This window comes from Octodon degus, unplaced genomic scaffold (genome assembly GCF_000260255.1).
Source record: "Octodon degus isolate 3935 unplaced genomic scaffold, OctDeg1.0 scaffold00094, whole genome shotgun sequence".
NCBI classification, from domain to species: Eukaryota; Metazoa; Chordata; class Mammalia; order Rodentia; family Octodontidae; genus Octodon; species Octodon degus.
Genome location: NW_004524670.1, coordinates 10,616,346 through 10,641,029, shown reverse-complemented (window position 1 = coordinate 10,641,029; position 24,684 = coordinate 10,616,346). Strand labels below are relative to the sequence as shown.

Here is a 24,684-nt window from a genome sequence, read left to right as displayed (position 1 = left end):
TACTAGACTACACTTGAACTATACTTTGAGTATAGACCTAGTGGTGGACAAGGCTGAACTTTTATGTTTTTCATTTGCTGCTATTGTTACTGTTGTTCCTTTTTCTTGACCTGGGGGAGCCTGGAAGCAGTTCAAAGTTTTGAAAAATCATACCACCACAGATAAATAGAATCAATTGAAGAAATAAAAATTATCTACGATTTTTTGTCTTTCTAACAGGGAAGTTAGACGTTCTCCTGGAAATTTCACTATCATATAGGTTCTGTCGCGTATCATTCTATCCATAAATACAAATACATGCTTTTAAATTAATAAACACACATACATATATGCATGCACACACAATTGAAGTTGCTTTAAATTAAGGAAAATTATAGAGGGATAGTCTAAAACTATTGAAGCTTAGGTACAATAAATAATTCAGTCTGTTAACTTGTTGATTTTTTTTTTTTTTAAACCGGGGATTGAACGCAGGCCCTTCCACTTGCCAGGGAAGTGTTTATTCCACTGAGCCATCTCCCCGGCCCCTTTGTTGATCATTTTAAGATCACACTTGAGGCCTAATTTTTTCATGTGCCCTGCTTGGCCCACCTGCTATAATGCCTCTTGACTTCTTGAATTACTGTTTTGCCACTCATCAGCATTTAAATATTCTGCTCTTTCTTTATTCATATTTAACTTTTATATTCTCAATTCTTTGCCATTTGGTTCTATCATGCATTTTCTTTCTTCCTTCTTGAGATTGCCCAGTAGGACAGTGAGAATAAAGAATCAAGATTTCTCTTATTGATATAATCTATTCAGGTTACTTCAACACTCAAATTAAGTAGCAACCCATCATTTTCTTGAACGTCTGTATTTATAGGGAACTCTGCATCACTCTAGCATCCAATTCTGATCAAGTCTTTTTTAAAGAAAAGAATATTCTCTAAATAAAAACAGATTAAAACCAATCTCTTCATAATTACCCCCATAAGACCTATTTCCTACTTCTACCACTAGAAAAGAATAAAAAATATCCAACAAATATTTTCACATTGCCAAATATAACATTGTGGTTTCCCATTCTTACTGCTGACTTCTGAACTCTTCAGTTCCTACTGTGTTGTGGTTTTCAGAGTACAACCTACCACAAATCCAAAGTCTAACACACTCAAAGAACAGAGAGACTCTTTAACTGCTTTTCTTCTACAAACAAAATTTGCATTTACAAATATAAATTTACAAGATTTTATTTACAGTCATCTAGTTATTTGGATTAGTAGAGTTAACCACTCAGTGATTCAATTGAAAATTGTGAATATCCAGTCTTTATTTCTATTTTTTTTTATTCTCATTATACTCTAGCTCCCAATTTGACTGCATGTGCAGTGAGATCAGATTCTAAGAAAGCAAAAATTTTAGTTTTTTCTATTAAAATTATTACATTAGTTAACTGGAGAAGAAATACAGAGGGAATATCTATTTCTATATGGAAAAGGAAGTCATCAAGGTTCCCTGATAGAATAAAGAGAATACATTTAGTGAACAGCTCATAGAGACCTTGTAGACAGGAAGAGACAAAAGCAAAAGACATACAGGCAGATTTGTAGGAAGTTTGTATTCTTTTGGCCACAGAAGTGAGGGGAGCCAAGATAATGTGAGTTTGACTAAGTGGTATTGAGGTCTCTGAGCAAACTGAGATTCCACAGTTTGTGCTCTGTGTGGAATGGCTGAAGGACCTCTTCCCAGTGAGGGAATTACCATGAAAAGTGTGTAAATGAAGCAATATGATCTGCCTAGCTGTACCTTGGAAAACTGCTAGGTGTTCTGGAAAAGTCTGAACAACAGTCAGATATTGAAATAACAACAGGATAAAACTTGAGATATTTAGGAAAGAGTACTTTTGAATATGAGAATTTCAGAGAGTTCCGAGGTATACTTACTACTACAATGATTAGGATCAGGTTGTTGCAAATAATATATCGTGTAGTGGAATAGCACACATAACGTAAGAGCACAGGCTCTAGAGCTAGGCCTGCTGGTTAGAAAAACTATTATAAAATTAATATGTAACAGGATGCTTCTGCTATAGGAGTGCTATCTATGTATGTGTACGTGGCTGTGTGTTTTACTTATAAACAGTATTCAAGAGTTATGTTAGTTAAAGTAATTTTAGAATTGAGACACATGTTTTCTAGGTGAATAAAACATCACTTTTAAATATCCCTCTTTTGAATAACAATAATAATAATAATATATAGTTTCGTTTCTTCACATATTATACCTTTCCCTAGATAGAATTAGCATGCAATATGTAACACTTCTAAGTGTGAAGAGTGCTAGTCATGAGGGTGCAAAGCCATCTGGCTAGAATAAGTATGCAGTAATATTAGAGGAGAGACCAGTTTATTTATCTAAAAGGCCAAAGCCATGTTCAAAAATATGAATATCTCAATATGTTAGAAAATGGATAAAACATAATTGATACATGGAATGTACTGAGTCATGGTCCTAAACAGGGAGAGGAAGCCTGAAATCTGATTTTCCTAGCAGCCTATCATTGAATACGGGGCTCTGACAGCTCACTGCTTGAAACCAAGGGCTAGGAGTGAAGCATCCCTTAGTCGTGAAAAGATGAAGTAGTTTTGGTATTACAGCTAGAATGTGTGTTCTGCACTCCCCTGACTCCATGACTGGATATGAGTTGAACTTCAACACATACTAGGTTGGGGATCCTAACTCCCATGCATAATGCCTAATTAGAATGAAAGGACTAGAAGTCTTAAACGCAACCTCCAGAAATACTGGAAAGAGGAGAAATTATTTCAAAGACATGATATGTCACAGTGACAAATCATAATTTTAAAACTTATTAAGGAAACAAATGCTAAAAATTCAATGGATTCCATAATCAGGAAATTTATTTTGGAAGAAAAAAGTTGTGCAAAGAAAGTAATATAAAAACTTAAAAAGAATAAAAAGCCAGTTGTGGCATACATCTGTAACTCCAGCACTTTGTTTTCTTTTTTCTTTCTTCTTTCTTTTTTTTTTTCCTTCGGTGGAACTGGGGATTGCACTCAGGCCCTTGCTCTTGCCAGGCAAGTGCTCATTCTACTAAGCCATCTCCCTGTCCCCAACTCCAGCACTTTGGGAGGAAGAGGCATTATGATTACAAGTTCAAACCTAGCCTGGTCAACTTAGAGAGACTCTGTCCCAGAATTTAAAAAAGGGACTGGGGAATCTAGCTCATTGGGAAAGTCAGTACCATAAAATGAAATAAACAAACAGACCTCTGTTTCTTGTTTTAAAGAAGAGTGAGAAGTTATGAAACAAAAGCACAAAATTATTTTACAAGAAAATTATTCTAAAAAATAATAGAAACAGTATAAATTAAAAGTATAACAGTTGAATTTGACACATGACACAGGGAGAATAAACCCAACCTTGGACAGGGTCAAAAGAAAAATTAGTGAGTAAAATGACTGTACTGAAGAAATCCTAGTTTCAGCCCAAAGCAGAGAGAGAGAGAGATGGGGGGGGTGAAAGCTAAGAAATGGGGGAAACAAATTGGAAACATTTGGAATGTCTGTTCTGCAGAAGCTCATGACAAATGCCTGATGTTTCCAAGGGGTATTGGGATTGCAAACCACTGTAGAAATGAGTTATAGAAGGATTAATAATAATTTCACACTGTGTGGTTTTATAGTGTGTCCACAAACCTTCCCTTAGATAAGTGGATTATAATTTTTTCTCCCAGCATTGGGGTGGACTTAGTGACTCACTTCTAACAAATGGAATGTGGCCAAAGTGACAGTGTATGACTTCTGAGTCTAGGCCATTAAAAATACTCCTCCTGCTCTCCACTTGATCGCAGGCGGGGGGTAGTGCAAGCCTAACACAGTGTAGTGAGGAGAGTTGATCAACCTGCAGAGGCACGCACGTGGGGAAGAACACAGGCATCCCCAGCCAGTTCCATCTGCACCCAGCTGTAAGAAGCCATATCTGACCTGGAGTCCCCAGCCTCGCCAGCTTTTCAGAAAAGATCAGATGTAGGCAACATCTTCAATGCAAACACAACTCAGCTAAGCCACTCTGCAGTGCTTGCCTCATACAAACAATAAAATGATTGTCTATTGATTTTAGCCAGCAAATTTTGTGTAATTTATTGAACAACAATAAATAACAAAGACAGGCACTGTAATAAATTCTAAGAAAAGCAATGCTTGTCAAAACAGAAAAGTTCAAATTTACCAGATAAAAGAGCCAGATTACTAACCAAAGATTTATAGTTAAAATGACAGAAAATTTCTCATCAGTAATTACAAAATTGGAGGATAATGCTGAGGGAAAGTATCTGCCAAAATGGCTTTCAAAGTAGACCTCAATGAGTAGTATAAAATAATGGCATTTTCAAGAACATAAAGAAAGAGTCTACCACCCACATTGCCACTGAAAGAACAAAGGAAGAACGTGATTCATAAATAAGTTGAAAACGGAAGGAAACAACACAGAAAAGGACTTGTGAGCACAAAAACTGGTGACATATGTGAGTACAACTCTTTATCTACGGGTTACAAAGCTGTTCACTTTTTTGAAATAAATAAAAGTTTTGAAAATCCTTAAGGGAAGTGCAAGTGATGAAGGTAGGTGATGCTAAATAGGCAGTTAAAGCAAGGTAACTCCTGCCTTAGTTGAGAAACCTGGAGAGGATACTATGAGAGTTTAAACTTTGTTAAAATTAGCATGAACTGGATATCAAAAATGTAAAAGCAAAAAAACACCAAAATATAATATTGTTACTTGGGCAACATAGAGTGGAGAATAAGAAAGAAGTCAATCCTCCAGAAAGCAAAACAGCAATTTTTTAAAGTACAGAAGAAAAAAAAATAACAAAACAGAGCACATAATAAAATGAGTAGGATGTTTTTATAAATAGAAATAAATTCTCAGAATAAATATAAGGACCTAAACTTATCTACTAAAAGAAATTCTGTTGGGTTGGATTATTTAAAAAGTCAGGCTATGTTCTGCTTGCGGAGTAGCAGCATTGCTGGAAAGAAAAGCACTGAGGAATAGCACTGAGTAGGAAAATACCAAACAGATGAAACATGCAGTGACAGTGTGAATAGAGATGAAGAGAAACACTGTCCAAAGGTTAAAAACATAATTTGCAAAGAAGGAGCTACAACAACAGTAACTGTGTATATAGTTAATAGCATAATTTCAAACATACGAAGCCCAAACTGATAGAATTTAGGGAAGACATTATAAAGCAAAACTACTGGTATAATACTGAATTTTGTCAATTAAAAGTCTAGGAAAAAAAGCCTATTGAAAGTTTTATTGTGCTAGTCCAATGTGAAGGGCAATGGACTATTTTAAATAACAAGGCCAACATTCAAAAGAGAATGTCACAAATATTTTTTTAAAAAATGAGTGAAGAAGAAAAATGACTCTTTTGCTTTTGTTTCTATAATTCTAAATTCATTTAGTTTTCTGTCACAATATAAATTTATTGAAATAGAAAATTTACAAATGTCAAAAACTACTTATCAAAATAAAAGTTATAGATATTTCTTAGTTTGAGCTGTCTTTACCTCTAAATTTACTTTTCTTTTTTAAAATTTTTTCTTTTAATTTAATTTTATTTTGGAAAGTAAAAGAAGCAAAGCAAGACCAAAAATCAGAGAAAAAAAGAAACAGGGCAACATACAACAATACATATGTTACAGATTTTGAAACCAAGAATAGCTGATTAACAATAATTGATCTTTTTAAATTTACTTTTCAAATACAAAAGTATTATCTGAGCTTTTCATTATGTTATAAGGACTCATTTGGTGACAGCATTAAATAAGAAGGAAACTTGTAAAAATTCCTGAAGAGTCAGAAATGTGTCAAGAAGAAATACAGAAATTATTCCATTTTTATGAGCACTTTTTTGCCTATTAGAAAATTGTCTCTGTCTTAAACATTGTTTTATTTTCAGAGTCAAACCAACACATTGTTTACAATTTTCCTTATAATAAGCATCCTAAAGAAATTTCTAATCATCAGTACTATAAGTATACCATTCTAGGGCTTTTTACCTAAGGAGAAAACTTAAAAATTGGGACATTAAAACATGTTTAATTGGGTCATTTCCTTGCATGAATATATAATCCCCATTTAACAATCCAAGCTGTAGATCTATATTTTAACTCTAAATTCTCTGTTTATCAGCTGTTTGATTAGAGTTATTGGTTAACTTTTGGGAACATTAGTTTCTTTATCTAGAATACATAATTAACTTCCAACTAATGTAGCTGTGGAAGAGAATAAATAATAACATTTATATAAAGAAGTTAATATGGCACCTATGGCACTGCTGTAAAGTCCTGCAGGCAAATTTGAAGCCAAGTTTTGTAGCTCTTTTTTTCTTCCAGGGCTATTTTGATCTGTAGGATATCTCTGTGATTCATGAAGGCCATTCCTTCAACTGACTTCAAAGAGAGAGCTTTATTTTATTTTATTTTTTAAATGTCAACCTGCATTAACTGGCTGCCTCCCGGATGGGGATCTAGTTGAGTACCCTTTTGCGAGGTGTTAAGAGCATGCACTTAACTCCATGGTTAAACTGAATTATTTAAGAGAGGAATCATTCTGTAAAATTCATTCTTTAGACCATCTTAGTAAAATATGGATATCTAAGTAGGTCAGTTGAAATTATTCACAATTATACAATCTCATAAAGCATAGGTTTAAAATTGAGTTGAAGATGCTGGTTAGTAGACAGGCATTGTATAGAATGAAGAGAGTCCATCTAAAGTGTTTTTGATTTTTAATTCTTTTGTTTTTGAAAAATTGGCTGGCTAACACATGAGTAAATGACAATTATTTGGAAGATCTGTGGTCCTTCATTTCTCAACAGATTTTTCTTTTGTTTTCCAATCATTAAAAAAGATCTGGCAACAATAATGACAAGCTTAAATAAATACCTGGTTTCTCTGCCCTAAATTTGGTAGCTAAAGCAAAGAAACTGGATCCTGGTGTGCTGCCACTGTTTACATTTCTGTCCTCTGGGAAGCGGAACAATGCATGAGGTGGCTCAGCCACTGTGGCTCTGCTCCTTGAGAGAACAGTTGCCTCAGCCTCCAAGGCAGCGACTCCTCCTCTCCAAGTCCCCAGAGGAACGGCTGCCTGCCGCCGCCGTGATATCATAGTTCTCCAAAGAGGCTTGGGTTGCAACATTTCTGTGGTCTTTGAGATGATAATGTTTTTCTAGCTTGTAAATATGGATGGTGACTAATGAGCATGAGCAAGAAATGTTTAGCAAGTAAATCAGACTAGAGCCTCGTGAAGTGCACTTGCTTTCATTTTAGTCTTAGATGTAGACAGAGCAACTATTGAGAGCATTTTTGTTAAACTGGCTTTGAAACTCTGTAAAGAGTCTAACTATCCACTGAAAAGAAGTTGAACTGCAGTTCTAGTTCACTATGCGTGGTCTTTAAAAAGAAATTCACCTCCAGCTTTTGATGGGACAAGACATTTAAAGTGGTTTTACTAGGATGCGAATCTTTGTTACCTTACCTTTTAAAGACATTTTTATTCTGAAATGATTTTAGATTTGCAAAAGAATTACAAAGGTAGTATGGAAAGTTTCATGTGAGACTCACCCAGTTTGTCCTAATCTTATATAAGCACGATACATTTACCAAAAATCTTAGCTTATTTCTAAAGACATTTTTTTTAAGTTCAGGAATATACTTTGTACTCTGAAAATTGTGAAGCTGAATTTTATAAAAAGTAAGGTTTTTATTTATTTTTCGTTTTTTTAAATGTATTTCATACAAGGTTTACAGGGTCTCACTGCACAGATCAGACTTGTAGTGATCCTTCCTGTTTTTCAGCCTCCCAAGCACTGGGATTACAAGCACCTGCCACCATGCTTAATCTTCATCTCCATCTCAGTGGGCCCCAAGGGTGGGGCCAGCATGGCAGGCCAGGAATCCAATCCCCAGCCCCTGCATCTGCCTAAGCAGGCACTTTAATCTGCTGAGCTATCTGGTTGGCTCTAGCTTTTTATTTTTATTTATTTATTTATTTAAGTTTTGCTCCTAGAAATTTTACCGGGAACAAGAAAGAGAAACCATAGCCATGTCAAGCTAAATTACCACTATGATATCCCATATGGTGGCTAGGATTAGGAACATTTCTGTGGTCCTTCAGATGGATTTCTAGAAGCCAAACTGGGAGTACACCTCCAATCTAGTTTCCCATGATGACATGATGACAATTATCTATTCATTGAAAGAAGACACCATTGAATAGAATCTCAGTGTGAACCCATGAATCAATTCACAAGTTCCTGGGGCCTTCGTAGCATGACTAATGGATACTGTTCCAAATTCCTTGGTCTTGGTCTTACTGCCTGGTTTTATGTCAGGTTTAGGCTGAGCATGTACGATGACTATGTATTTTCCCTTTTCTTTTCTTTTTCCTCTCTCCCTGGGATCCACAGCTTGAGTGACTCTTCACTAGCCAAAGCCCAGTTGTACCTCACCTCACTCTGAATCTTTCCCTGACCTTTCGCTACCTCATCTGTCCTGTACAAACTGCTATCACTGTAAAGGTACTACAATTTACTTATAATGATTTGTTTGCATGTCCATCATCTTCGCTAAATTAAATAATTCAAGGCATTAATCATGTCCCTGTAATTTGAATGTAACCTGAAGGCCCACGTGTTAAAGACTTATACCATGGTTACCAGCCCATGGTGCTATTAGGAGTTGGTGGAGCCTTAGTAGGTGAAGCCTAATGAGAGAATGCAGGGTCACCAGGAGTATGCCCATGAAGGAGCTAGTATACAGAACCCTGAAAGTTTTCTCTTTCTCACAAGTCATTAGATGAATAGTCTTCTATTATACTCTCCTTCTATGATGTAATATGCCACCCAAGGCAGCAGGACCAAGAGACCATAGACTCAAACTTTTGAACCAAAGTAACCTTTTTTTATTTTAAGGTGATCATCTCAGAAATTTTGTCACAGTAACAGAATGCTGACTTAATATATGTGTCTTCATGTTTTCTGTATCTTTAGGAGTTAATTAAGTGGAACGTAGACTGGTAAATTTTGAATTATTCTGACACTTACATCATCCTATTTATAGATAAACTGACTTTACATTTAGATATCTATGATTCATCTGAAATCATAAAAAGCACTGGAAGTAAACACCTTAAGTCAATATTTCCTAAAATGTTTTTCACAAATCACCTATATGAAGCATCATTGGGAGGTAACTAAAAAGCTGTAACACAGGCGTATCAAATCTGAATCTCTGGGAAATATATTGTGAGGCCATGCATTTTTTAAAATTATTTATTTAGTACAAAGTCTACAATGTCTTCCTACATAGATCTGACTTATAGTGATTCTCCTGTTTTCAGTCTCCTAAGTGCTGGGATTATAGGTGCGCACTACCATGCCCAGTCTCAATCTCTGGCTTCGCATGCCCTGGGATCGGTGCTGGCACAGCATGCCAGGGATTGAACCCTGGCTTCTCGGCTCTGCCTAAGCAGCACTTTAGTCTACTGAGCTCTCTGGCTGGCCCAGAGGCCATGGCTTGAAAGAGATCTGCAGGTGCATCTGATATACAGTGATGTTTGAGAGCCACTAGGAGGAAGAATGCCATTAATACATCAACTTAGTTTTTCCTATTTCTTTTCTTAGAAGCTTTTTGTTTTGAAGTGGGGAGGAGGGTCAAAATCAATATGACCATAAGTTAAGCAAAATAAGAGCATATTATAAAGCAGAAGGCAAATTCTGGTCAACTTTAGCATAACATATACTGTGACTAAGCTTCACATTGGATTCTAAGATCCATGCCAGCTAGGATATAAAGCAAAATAAAACAAAATAAAATAAAATACAGTGTTCACTACAGGTTGAGGGTCAGGAAATGCCAGTTTCCCATAGAAGATCATTTATTTTCACCAGGTAATTTCTTAGGATTTACAAGGGAGCAGTAAGTTATAGAATGGTTAATATTCCAAGATTTTTGGCAAATATGTATTTCTATAATGAATAAAATGGAGGATCAGGATATCCACTAAGCTTACTTCCACTTTTATATTCTTGTGCTTTTTTTAATAGGGTAGTCCATCATTTTCCACAACAACACAGCCTCATACAGCTCTTTAGATAAGTTTTCCTACATCACTTATCATAGTGGTGCCAAATCAGAGTTCTAATCTCTAACAAGTACCAAGAATGCATGTACAAAGCATTGCTGATTGGGGATAGATTTATGCTCTTTGGAATCCAGATGAACAGTTGGTGATGTTGACATTCTAGTTATGAAATTTGAGAAGTCTAACCAGTAGGAATCTCTAGATAGATGTGATCTAGCTGTATAACAATGCAAGCAATAGACAACAATACTAACAAGTCATACCTATCAAAGAGCTCTGATAAGACACTGTGGGCTATCTTAGTCAATTTGAGAACTCTATGTTCTAAGTAATGATCCAGTCATTTCATGAATTAGGAAATTGACTTGCAAAGGTCAAGTAAATTATCCAACCAACCTTGCATAACTAGTAAGTTACCCAGTCAGGATTAACACCCAGGTCTAACTAATACTAGAGCATGTGATTCTCAAAACTCCTGATTTGTACAATGTAATATATAAAAAGGAAAGAATCAAGAGCTGCTAGGGGAGGTGTCATGGCATAGGAATCAAGATATTCAAGTTCCTTTGCTAACTTGGGCAAAGTAATGGTTTGGCTGCTCTTAAGTTTCTTTATCTATGAAATAAGGGATTGAGCCACTTGATTGTTGACTCTGCATTTAAAGTCCGTAACCATAGACTTTTATTTTCTATTCTTCAGAGAGAATCAATGTTTTTTTGGAATCAATTAATAAAAAAATTCTATTTTGGATGAAAATTTAGTTTTTGACACTGAAATTTATTGTTCTACTTCAAAGAAAGATGACTCATTGGAAAAGAGTTATAATTGTCTTCATAAGTGCTTTCCTACATCACTGTTTCTATTGCATGGATGTTATAGCAATGTTAGAAGTAACATTAATAACTGAGTGATTTCTCTCTGCATCTCTCATGATAGCCATAAATATATTGTCCAGGTTTAACATTCTACAACTCTTGAGATAAATAGTAGCATTCATTATTTTGTGGGTGGGAAAACTGAGGCAGAGAGAGATTAAATAACATACTGAAAGATGCAAAGATAGCAGTTGGTGAAACTAAGACTGTAACTCAGGAAGCCAGTGGCGGAGAACCTTCTGGAGCTATCAGTGATAACAAACAGCTGGCTGTGGCATGCATGCCGTGGGTTTCTCAGAACTGCTAGACTCTAGAGCCCATCCAGCTTTTCTGAGAGTCTAGTGCATGTGTGATTAATTGGCGCATCCATTTCCCTCCAAAAATCATGTATAGATGATTATTCATAAAAGTGAATGCATTAATTAAAATCTCAAAATCGTGAATTTGATATCTGAGGGAAATAACTAAACATTATTTGAACTCTGTATTGGCAATTTTTTTTTTTTTTTGTCAGGACTGGGGATTGAACTCAGGCCTTTGTGCTTGCCAGGCAAGCACGTAGTCTACTGAGCTATCTCCCCAGCCCCGACAAAATATTCTAAGATCTGTCCATGACATCTTTGTGTAAATTCAAACCCAGGAAGTTTAAACTTATGTTTTGAAATTAAGCCCAGGGAAGATGCAATGGCTGGTTCTGTTTTACAGAGTGCCTGGAACATTGTTTAATGCATTTTTGTTGGATGAATTAATTCTTTAAAAAGAATGAATTTTGTCTTTCTATTTTATGTTTGAATCTGTACATCTTACTTTACTACATTAAAAATAAAATTTATTTCAATTAAAATGTATATATTTTGAATGATAATAACTTTTCATTTCAAACAGTATCACGTAAATATCTCAATAGCTTAATTATTTTCAAGTACATTTCCTTTAACACTATAATTTAAGAGTGTCCAGCTATCCTTTAAAGCATTATCCAAGAAGTGCTCTAATTATTATACAATTTTTCTTTTAAAGTTTTTTGAGAAACTTTAGTGACAACTTTTTAACTCAAGGCCCACTTTTAACATTCATCCCTGAAAATTGTATAGAACTATTTAGCTATAACTATAACATGATGTCTCCTACAATCAAAAACCAGTGGGTCAAACTTCTTTTTGAGCATGCAACTTATTAAATCATGCACATTTAATTTCCCCAGTGATATAGCCCAGGGATGTCAAAGGTTTATGACTTTTCCTTTGTTTCATTTTAAAAATACACAATGTATTCATGACAGCAAATCAAACCTGTTAGTGGCATCAAGCAGGTGGGATTGATGCCGGGAACAGGACCACTGCAAATTTATTAAAACTGCAATGCACAGCACACATGGGATGGGGGTTAAATACCTCTCTCTGTGGCATTTGTCATATTAAGAGCTGCAGCATAAACAAAGAAAAGCAAGTCAAATGTAGTGCAAACATGACATGATCGCTTCTGTGTTTGCAGATGCAACAGAAAAATTGGCTCCCTATGAAAGAACACAGTCAAAACTCTAACATTTTAAAAAATAATGCAGCTCTCTTGTACTTAAATCTACTGACAGCTGCTTATGGGACACAATAGACCTGAATAGTAGATGTGAATTACAATTTATTTCAGTCTCTTAAAATTCTACTTATTTTTACATACTGTCTCTGTCTGGCAGAAATCATCAAAGCTTCTGAATGGACTTGGTCAGCCTAAGAGTGTGTGGTACAGCCTCTCAAAGTGCAAAGAAACTGTACTGACAGCCCTCAGATGCTCTAACAAGCGATGGTGACTGGTGCATTGAGCCACTGAAGTCTTCCACATGCTTTCCCTTCTCTCCCTGCTCCCCAGGTACCTCTCCCACATGTTGAGACAAGATGCTACTTTCAAAGCCCTGTGGAAATGAATAATTGTACAAACATTAGACAAACCCACAGCAATCCTCTACATGGAAGAACCGTGCTCTTACTCTTTTGCTGCTTCCAGACCTTCCCTGGCTCTCTTTTGTGGCTTTGGTTTGATGCCAAGTCACCTCCCCAGTAGTGAGGCTGACTGATAGCCCCATCTTGAATGCAACTGCCCTTCTGGCCAATAATTTTTCTTCATCACTTAAAGCCCCAAGGGAAAAAATGTAATAAAAGAAAGTGCAATGCACAGGATCCTCTCCAATATCCATCTATTTTAATTTGGGTATCACTCAAACAGTTTCTACACACTAAACAAGATTTGAGTGAATGCAATATTCACAGGATACAGTGAGAACCATATTCATCCCCAAATAGGTGAATTCTGTTATCAAGTCAAGCCAAAGAATACAAGAAAGAAAATGAAATATTTCTACATTGCAACACACTTTTTCCAACGGTTAGAAAACTTATAACACAGACCTTTATAACTATAAAAATAATAATTACATCATTATACCAAAAAGAATTATTTTTTTAATATTAGTGTTCATTAAACACATATTTTAAAGGGGTATAAGTTGCTTGTTAGGAAGCGAAACATAAAATAATCTTGTCCTTCAGAGGTTGTCCAGAGAAACCACACTAGCAACCTCTTCTTGGAACTCCCACCCCATCATTCATGGCAGCACATTCCATTGTCATCTCGCTGAGTATCTGTCTTCCTGACCTGAACCAGTGTTCGGGAGAAAAATTGTTTCAAATACAAGAAGGAAATAGTATGGATCATTTTTTGGGCATGCATCATACCTAAAGTACAATGCTGAATGAATTCCAGAAGCAGGCAATCCTGTCTCTTGGAAATAAACTTTTTCTATACACCTTTAAAAAGTTACTTAATTTAGGTTTTCAACCTAAACAATCTAATATATAGTTAATATAAATTAACTATAGGGGAGACTACATGGATCCACCACTGAAGATGGTAATTTCATTTCTGTGGGAACCTAATTTAAATAAAGTATCACAAGCACAAGAAATATTTATAGTTAAAATGAGGTTTTCTGAAGCAATATAGTTGATTTATTTTTGTTTCATCTTTGCTTATTCATTTTTAGATTAAGCAACATAAGGAAAGGTTCTGGTTAAAGGGTGGAAGCTACAAAAGAGGTACAATAGCCTTTAGAATTTATGAGAAAAATCTCAATATTTTTAGACATTAAAATTTAGAAAAGAACAAAAGCTAGCCAACACTGACCATAAGAAACCAATGATTCTATGATGTAAGTATGGCAAAATATGAAAAATGAACATCTCAGCACTATGTAGTATGTTATAGATTTCTCTGGATTATTAGACAAAACCATGTCCGTGTTGTATGCTGGTGTGAATCCTGTTCTACAGTCTGCTGGAGCAGAGCTACTGCAGATGAGAGGTAGCATTCTCACAGTTGGAAGCCTGACTTCCAGATGACATCTGCATTCCAGACGAATGTGAATCTTGGGAAAAGGAGCGCTTCTCTATCAATATCAAATGTATTGCACCTAGCAGTGATTCACTTTTTATTGCAACTTATGTTTACTTTTCCCTTTATGCCATACTTCAGTAGCATTCAACAGAGTGTGGAAAATATCCAGAGAGAAACCAGAGCCCAGACTGGATCCTCGCACCAAATCATAAATTCCGGGTTTCTGTCCGTCAGTGAGAAAGAAGAGTCGAGTAAGTAGAGACTCCATCAACAGCCGCCATGCGCGGATCCCCTTCCCTACTGCATGTCCTCGGCCCCACTTCCTTCGTCGTGCAGACTTCACGCCTGTTCTTCTCATCAACTGATGCCGTCTTATTAGGTTTCAGAGCTAAAGTATGAACGAGTGTCCCTCCTGTGTTCTGAGCTGGAGGTTTTCGGAAGATGGCTGGATCTTGGAGGCACTATTCTCATCTGTGGATTAAGCCCATGATGAGTTCCTAGCTAACTGTGTCATGAGGAGAAGGGAACAATCTGGAAGCTGCATGTAACGAGGAGAATGACCCAGAAGGATATTTTCTTGTCTCTAGCTCCTTCCTTCTTTCCTCTGCTTTCTGGTAGTCCCAAGCTGAGCAGACTTCCTTCACAGTGTCCTGTCAACCATGCTTCTGCCTTGGAGCCAGGTTACCATGGGCTGAATTTTCATAAGTCCAGTTTAACCTCTCCCCCTTTAAGCTGTGGGTAGCAGGCATTTCCCATCAAAGAACAAATGGCTAATCCACTTCTGTAACCTAAAGGTGTGCTCCACATTCCACTCATCAGGGCCCCCATTCCCAACATTCTTTGCTCAATAGCCGAGTGCTGTGAATACCTAATCGGTGTCAGAATGGATTGCCTTGGACTACATTTTTTCAGTTCCTGTGCTTGGCCAAGAGAAGAATAGAGCAACAGAACTGCAAACCTAACATCTCACATCCATGAACAGAAGGTCCATGGTGCTTTTCCAAATAATGTAATATTTGAAAGAAATATTTTTGAAGTTTAATCATGTGTGTTAATTATTGCTAATTATAAAAGTTTCTATGATGATTTCAAGTCTATAGAATTGTATAAAGTATATATGGAAAGCTAATTCTCACGTAATTTTGGATAGAGATGATGACTGTTAAGTTCGATGCATGTATGCATATATAATGTATAATATATAGTGTTTTTCTTTTTCATTAATGAATATATTACATGAGTAATGAAATAATATTACTAAAGAACTTAGAATACCTTGAAGTATACAAGTACTTACTATATGAAGTAAATAACAAAAAGAGGGAAATTATACAACATTGACTTGTGCTTATATTAATTAATGATCACAACACCTAAAGATATAAGCACTGCTATTTCTACTTTACAGATTAAGAAACTGAGGCTCAAAAATGGGAAACAGACCTATATCACATTTAATGATGGATAATTTTATAAGTTAATAATACAGATCAAATTCATTCTCTCAATGACCGAGTGGAAATTCATCATACAGTCAATCTCATATTGATGCAAATTTAAGTCTTTAAAAATTTTACCACTATAAGCATCTTCATAATGAATAATCTTGAACACATGCTTACTTAAGTGTTTCTTTAGATGAGTTGTTAGAAGTTCAGTTGTTGTAATAAATTTATATACATTTTGAAGTTTGATTTTTGTTCCCAAAAAGACCTCAATGAGGCTATACCAAGTCATAAACATAAATGCAAGCAGTGGTTTCCTTGTACAGTTGTGATTTGAATTGTTATCCCTGTATAGCTGGCTGTGGTGGTACATGCTTATAATCCCAGCAGGAGGGAGGCTGAGGCAGGAGGATCACTGCAAGTTTGAGGCCAGCCTTGGCTACAAAATGAGTTCAAAGCCATCCTGAACTGCATAGTGAAACCCTATCTCAAAAAAGACAAAAAAGAAAAAAGGAAAGAAAGGAAGGAAGGAAGGAAGGAAGGAAGGAAGGAAGGAAGGAAGGAAGGAAGGAAAGAAGGAAAGGAAAGGAGAGAAAAAAAGGAAAGAGATAACAAAGAAAAAATTGTTTTCCCTTATAAGTAATAAAAAACTCTTATCCCTTGAAATCCTTTCTTCAGTTTTTAAGACCATCTCTTTACACAGGGAGAGGTGATGCATACCTGTATTCTCAGGACTTTGGGAGGCTGCAGTAGAAAGAATTAGAGTTTATGTCCAGCGTGATAACTTAACGAGACCCTGTCTCATAACAAAAATTGAAAAGTGCTGGGAATATAGGTCAATATGAAGGCCAGAGTTTAATCCCCAGTAGCACCAAAAAAGTAAAAATAAAAAATCATCTCTTGATCTTTCATGCTTTATTATGACAGGTCTGGGTCAAGCATTTCTTATCTTCATCTTTACTGCATGGGACTTGTAAGTATCCATCCGTGCTATCAAATTCTCAGCCAAGTGTTTGCGTGTTGCCTCTCACAGTTGCTCTCTTCTCTCTTTCTATAACATAGATATCATTATTTCTTCAGCTGAACTTCATGTTTTAAGTCTCTGCATTGAATTGTAGATTCTCAAGAGTCTTTTATAATGGGTGAACTATCTTTTTATCTACTATACCATTACTCATCCATTGCATTTTAATTTTAATCATTATATACTCTTCATTTGTTAAAATTATATTTAATTCTTTTTCAAAATAGACTTCTTCCCTCCTGGTATATTTTCTTTGTTTTCTTCCTCCTTTGTGTCTTAAAAAAGTGAATACTTTAAAACCCTAGTATGCTGTTTTATTGATGCCTTTGTATGGAAATGTCTCTTTGTGTATTATATCACCTATTACAAAGGTAAGATGCTTCTTGTAGGAAGAACAAATTCACATTGTGAACTCATCTTCAGTGTGGCTTTATGCATCAAAATCCTATATTGCATAGATTAAGTACATTTTAAAGGCTTTTTCTTGTGCTTACATTTTGGCCCAGAATCAATTTTTTCCCCAGAACCAATTTTTTTTTAATGTTATATATTTGGTGCAGGATCTCACTAAGCAGACTTGAACTTGTAGTGATCCTCCTGCCTCAGCCTCCCCAGCACTGCGATTACAGGCGTGTGCCACCTTGCCTGGTCTTGGTGGTCAGTTTGGTGGGCCTGGGGTGTGGCCAGTGTGGCATGTGGTGCCAAGGATTGAACTTGGGCCCCTGCACTTGCCTAAGTAGGTGCTTAGACTGCGGAGCTATCTCCATGAGGCCCAGAAGCAAATTTTATATTAGATTATTCAGTGGCAGATTTCAAAACTGTGCTGGTTTTACCAATTTAATAGCAAACCCATGTGTTCTGCGTGTTTATTGGTCATTCATCAAAGACTTTTCCCCCTCCTCTCACAACTAGAACTTAGATGAACACACACGAACCTTGTGTATATACATGGAAGTCATTTTTGTGCCTGTGGATGGAAACCTTTTTGGTGCCTATAGATGGGAATATTTTTTGTGTCTATAAATGGAAATTGTCTGGCCACTTGTACGACTGCCAGGTTTATACAGGGTCTCAATGCTAACCTCCCTTTCATGTGACTCAAGACTGTCTCTGGACTCTTTAAGGCCTTAAACCATAAACATCCCTTATAGTGTCTCATTAACAATGAAGAATCTACTTTATACGTGTACTGGTTCATTGCTTCCACTTCTATTCAGTTCTGCTTTCTGGAGATACACATTTTATTTCTATCATTTGCACAGCAAACCCAGCTTTCCCAGGTTGTTTGCAGTAATGAAATTTTCATATTCTCTTGTCTGACACATTGCTGGAGCAAGTATTTATCCTTAGTTTTAAATTCTATGATATTTGGGTATTAAACCCTAGGTATATTTGATACCTAAAGATCCCATAATTTGTTGCTTGTATCTCTTTTGAAATCCTTCGCCCTATTTTCTGTTCAGGCAAAATTCCAACCTTTATGTCTTACCTTGAATTTAACTTGCTACTTTTTCTGAACTAAGTCTGTAGAGCAGAGCAACACTATTTCACGTGGGGTGGGGTAAGGACACCATAACCACGCAGATTGCACCACTCCGCATTCATAGTCCTTTTCTGAACTAAACCTACACCTCCCTCTGCAATTCTAGTTTCTCTTGTGAGTCATCTCTCCCATCTCAGCGCTATTTAAAAATCTTTCCACTCTCTTTATCCCCACCCCTTTTGCCTGGCCTCCTTACAAAAGTATTTTCCGAAGATAACCTTACTTTCTACTTCCTGGAGGAAATAGAGACCTTGGGAACAGAGCTTTCTCAAATTCTATTTGCCTAACTTTTTGATTCATTATGGAAAATGTACCCTTTCTCCTTGCTTTCTACTACAAAAAATTAAAAATTAAGAAACCTCCCCACCTGTGCAAGGAAAGTAACCATATCATTTATCACGGAAGCCTGTATACTTTTGAAAGTAAAAGAGTAACTCTATTAATAATTATCCCAGGGCAACAGGTGTAAAGGAGAACTGTCCTGGGAAAACCAGAACATATGGTCACTCTGTATAAAGTTTATCATTTCACCTGGCCCCTGGACTCAGCCCTGTCATGCTGAACACAACAGTCCCTTATGTGTTTCCCTTATCTTCTGTGTGTTTGAATTTTCTTCTCACTAGTGCTTTAATGTTTTCAATTTTTTAAACAACTGCTCCTTTCCAACTCCTCTCATTCTCTGTCAAACATTGAAAACCTTGTCTCTTTTCCGTCCTCTCTTTGTTCTCATTCTGTCCTTCATGTACAAAAATCTTCCTTCCACTCTACTACTGCTGTTTTGATTAACACATGTTTACAGCATACAATGCATACATTCATCTTGGGGAATTGGTCCACGTTCCTAACACATCTTAATCCCTCATTTCCCTCTTTCCTACATGCTTCCTGCCTCGTTCCACTTCTAGACACCCTTCCTGTTTGCAAAGGCTTATATCCCTGTGTCCAATTACATGTCATATACTTTGCTCTTTGAATTATTAATACTTTGGCTTTCTCATATCAGAAAAACCATGTGATAGTTCAGCTTCTGTGTCTGATTTATTTCACTAAGCATCATGGTCTCCAAGTACATCTATTTCCCTACAAATATCTCAACTTTACCCTTCTCTGCTTTGACATTATCATGCAGAACTCTTTTATTTAATAAAATAGGCAGCATTCAGCATTACTTAATTTCTTAGATACTACCACCCATGGGATGTTCTGTGATTTGCTAGTCCCCATGTTTCCCCATTTCCTAAAGCAGCACAATAAATGATCTTCTCCAAGATGGGGAGAGATGTTTAAATGAGAGAATCCAATTGAAGTGCACATTTACAAGTGTCAGCTCAACCTGTTAGAAAGACACACAGGAACATTTTGAGTTACTTGATTCTATCAAGAATTCTGTACATTACTATTGGAATCATGTGAGAAGAAAATAGAAGCATAGACTGCCCTTATGTTGCCATTCCAAATGTCCAAAATCCTGCAGATGGTCATTGAGAAAGGAAATTTTATTTCCTCCGGATGATAGTGTTTCTTTTACATTCATTACAACAGCTGAGATTCACAGTATACCCTGTGTGTTAATATGCCTGGTATGTTTGTCCTTGTTAGAAGCTCCTAGTGGCAAGGCATCTTTTTTCCTGGCATGCCCACCCATAGTAAGTGTAGGACAGTGTCAAATGGCATTATGGAGCTCTGACTCAAATTATTCAGTGTAGAATGCATCTGGAGAGTTACTACATAGTGCATACTTACATTCACCAATCCGAAATACCTGCAGCCCGGGTACACTTTCCCTCCTCACCACTGCCAAGCTAGTAGACATTTGAAGGTACTTTTCAGGCTTTTTCACCCACTGTTGTATTGCTTCTCACCCATTCTGAGTGGTTGTTTGAGTCAGCTCTTCTTTGAATAGAACGTGTCTGCATTATGTGTTTAGAATTCCCTCAAATATCACTTCAAGTGGAAGTTAACCATTTAGAACTTCCAGTGCCAAAACAGATTTGCTGCAATATTGTTTTATAAATAATAATATAATTATTGTAGATGGTATGTATGAAGGGGTAGTGTTGTGCCATTAGCTGCTCAACATGTCACCTATGTGGAGTATTTTAGTAAATACAAAAGGGGGTAGAAATAGACATCTCAGCTAAGGTACTTAATGAAATAACTAGTTAAATAACATAACTATACAATCAATAATGAATAATATCTTATTTCATTAAGTACCACAATTATTTACCTATTCTTAGAGGTACTTTAGATGATATTATGAGCTTTCAATACTATTGCGGCTTAATAAAATTTGTAGCATCTAATAACTGAAAGAACTGAGTGAAAACATTTAAATGTTAGGAATAAAGAAGGAAATGTTCAATATTACCAATAGGTAGGATTCAAAATTAAATGGTGAGGTAAGACTCCAAGTAATTGATACAGGGTATAATTTTGGTTGAGCTAAAGTTAAAGCAAGTTATTTTGCTACCTAAGAAGACAGAAAATGATTATCATTGTATATTATAATACAGAGGGCTTTTAATCGAGGTTTTGATAAACAAAACTCAGCAATACTTTATACAAAGGGTTAACATTCATTTAAAGGAAACACTGTACCTATGCAGATATTAACTCTGAATACATGTCTGAATGTATTTATCTGTATATTTAGTTTTTACTGTTAAAACTCACACAAATTCTTGATAGTAATCTTTAAAAGAGATATTAAATTATAGCAACTCTACTGAAAATATATTTTTATGTTCTACAGTCTCTAGTCCCATCAAATTCATTCTGTTCTTTGATGAGAATTTTAAGAATAATTTATTTAATGACATAAGAAAATGTGGTGTTAATTAGAGACAAATATGGAAAATTAGATCATTAAATTTGTGGAAGGAAAAACAAAGGCCCACTTGGAAAATAAAAGAAAATAATTTTAAAAGAGGAAATAATGAGTGAGAAAAGGGAAAGGAATTGATAAATTTTGGCTAAAGGAGAGTAAGATGGTCTCAGAGATCTTGGGAACCCTTGAATCCTTTTGTGCTTGAATTAGAATTTGTTTCAATAGGCACTTGTACAGTATTTTATTAATCCGATGTTTATTGTGTATAAGAAAAGAATGGCAAGACTTATGATTTCCGACCTTCACTGAGTGTGTACAGAGGACCAGAGACAATGTCTTGTTTCATTAAGTACAACACGTCTCACCCACAGAGCAGCAAGCTGATGGTCAGAGATAGCGAATCTGCGGCTTGGAGTAAGAAGCACTGGAGGGGATTTGTAATCAGTCTACTTACAGACTGAGGATGCTGAAAGTTTGTATTTTTAAACAAAATGTGATAGCATTTTAGATGAAGAGGACCAAATATTTGGATTCCGATTTCTCAGTGAAGATCTTTCCCACCAAGTTATTGAATTGATTAAAAAATTCACTTTAATGACATACTATTATGTTGATGACCTATTACGGAGAATTTGCCAAGCCAGGAATGAGTTCTAAAATGCATATATTTTAGTTTCAAAAGTCCAATTATTTTAGTCCAATTTATTATAATGTATTTAGCCCATGGTAGTCAAATTTGCCAATGGTCATGAGAAATAGCTAGAATATGACTTTTTTATGTATTTAGTAGAGGGTCCACAGGGTCTCACTACACAAACCAGACTCATAGTGATCCTCCTGTTTTCAGCCTACCAAGCGCTGGGATTACAGGCATGCACCACCATGCCCAGTCTTAGAATATGATATTTTATGACAGTGAAAAATTCTATGTTCCTCAACTTCTATTCTCTGTTCTCACAGTCTTGACCTATGGTCTGTCATCTGGACAATGGCGGCATTAGAAATACCTGCATTTCTTTCTTAAACTAAAGCGCAGCATTCACAGTAAATGTGAGATCCCCACTCGCATTGTGATGGGAGGGACACAGCTTCTTACCCTCAACTTCTAGCTTCACCAGCTTGGAATACGCTGTTCCCAGGCTGTTTTTGGCCACACATCTGTACTGCCCCGCATCCTCCTTCTGCACGTTGTGAATCCTTAAACTCCCAGACTCAAGAACAGCAATGCGGGCGTTTTCCTGCCAGAGACAGGGATAAAAATCTGAATGCATCCAGCCCAGGATAAGCTTGACGTTTTTATCACATCATTGTTATCAGCATTATCTTTCATTGGGTGTTTATGTTACATAAGATAAATGTTAAGTGAGAGAAAACAAGATGAAATATAATTGACTATCATAATGATCCCAAGAGATCTTGTCATTTTCTTTCATCTCATGAGGACACAAGACTCCTTAAAAATCATACCCAAGTCTGTTCGATTTAAAGTATTAATTTTTTAAAGTTCTATTTATCTGTATTTGCTTGTCAGAAGCTAAAGTCAAAACTTGAAAAGAGATAAAAATATAAGCATTAATTCATTTTAAAATAATAACACTAATTGTGTATAATTTCATGACAATAAACAAAAGGATTTAGTGAGAAGATTGGTGCTGGTTTTAATATTTTTGCCAACATATTTTGCATACAATTAATTATATGCAAATAAAATAATTCAATCATATGCAAATAAATTATTCATATGCAAATAAATATAATGACAACTAAAAAAAGGATTTAGTGAGAGGATTGGTGCCAGTTTTACATATTTTTGCAAATTTCTTTAATATTTAGCCTAATAAAAAACACTGGACTCTTATCCATGCTTCTGTATTCTACCTGTTCAAATACATTGTTTTCCTTGACACAGTTAAGTCTAGCCTCATGAAATGTCCTATAATTTGCATAATTATAGAAGTACTTCTGTAGTTAATAGAAATATTTACAGTTACATAGAATAAATCCTTAAATAGAAACTTATGAATAAATAGAAATATTTTAATTCAATTAAAATGCATGGGGAAAAATTTAAAATTAAAGTCTACAAACATGTAAGTGTTTAAAAGACATTGTTAAATTTTAAAATACATTTTTATACAATAATCACTTACTTTGAGTGCACTGTCCCCTTTAATCCAGGAGACGGATGGCTTGGGGTTGCCCATTGTAGTACATGGCAAAACTGCTTTTAATCCTTCTATTATTTTTACATTGATTGGAGGACGAGTTATTTTAGGTTCTATAGGGAAGTAAAAATTCAAAATTACAAAGGCAATATGGCTGTTTTAAACCTAGCTTTCTTTTTGTTGTTGTTGTTTTGTATTTTTTAGGGAAGGGTCTACCAGATGTTCAGGGTCTCACTACTAGATCGGACTCTTAGTGATCTGCCTATTTACAGCCTCCCAAGAGCTGGATTACAGGCATGCGCCACCACGCCCAGTCTCAACTGCTGTCTCAGTGTGCCCTGGGGCAGGGCTGGCATGGCAGGCCTGGAGACCCCAGTCCCTGTGCCTGCTTGCAGGCGCTTTAATCCACTGAGCTATTTGGCTGGCCCTTGAACATAGTTTTTAACTTTCTGTAAAACTTAAATTGTCAGTTCCAAAGTCATTTTAAGCATAGCTCTTTTTTAATTTCACCTCATGCTAGGTAATTTTTAAGTTCCTATCAAGCAGACATAATTTTATTTTGTTTTATTATGCATTTCTTTTTAGTGTATTTGGTTGTTGCAGGGTCCCACTACGTAGCTCAGGCTCATGGTGACCTTCCTGCTTTCAGCCTCCCTAGTATTGGGATTACAACCGAGCGTAACTACACCAGACTCTGGCCAACTCAGGCCACCTTGGGGGCTCAGCTGGCACAGCCTGTGGTGCCGGGGATCGAACTGTAGCCCCTACTTGGCCTAAGTTTGCCTAAGCGGATGCTTTGGTCCACTGAGCTATCCCTCCAGTCCCAGAAATCATTTTAAAAGTTTAAGTTATCCTTATGTTAGTAAGATCTTTGGGTAAAACATAATTTTTGAAACAATTTAGGTGATCGAAATTTCCACAGTATTCTTTTTCTTTAATCGTTTATTTATTTGGTACAGGTTCTCACTATGCAGCTCTGACTCATAGTGATCCTCCTGTCTCAGCTTCCTCAGCACTGGGATTACAGGCGTGTGCCACCACGCCTGGTGTCAGTGGCATGCTTTGGAAAAATGACACCTTTGTTACTCTGCTCTTTGTTACTCTATCTATAGCCTACAACTCTAATTGACATAGTGAATACCTAGGCTTCCTACTCTTCCCTGTCACCTCAGCTGGGAGTTGTATTTTCATCTAGTTGCTAGCAAAATCTTAGGTTAGGAGTTGTTATTACTATAATTGTCCAACAGGGGCATGTCT

At 36.1% G+C, this 24,684-nt stretch overlaps 1 protein-coding gene across 3 annotated transcripts in view; it reads right to left on the bottom strand.

Annotated features, from left to right (window-relative positions):
* The window catches only part of Musk (muscle associated receptor tyrosine kinase), a 144,425-nt gene that overhangs the window by 81,858 nt on the left and 37,883 nt on the right, over positions 1-24,684 (bottom strand). For all 3 annotated transcript variants that reach the window (XM_004638087.2, XM_004638088.2, XM_004638086.2), the window contains exons 4-5: positions 23,413-23,540; positions 22,359-22,500 (exon numbers count right to left, since the gene is read on the bottom strand). In XM_004638087.2, coding sequence (XP_004638144.1) covers positions 22,359-22,500; positions 23,413-23,540 — 270 coding nt within the window. The remainder of the gene's footprint in view (positions 1-22,358; positions 22,501-23,412; positions 23,541-24,684) is intronic.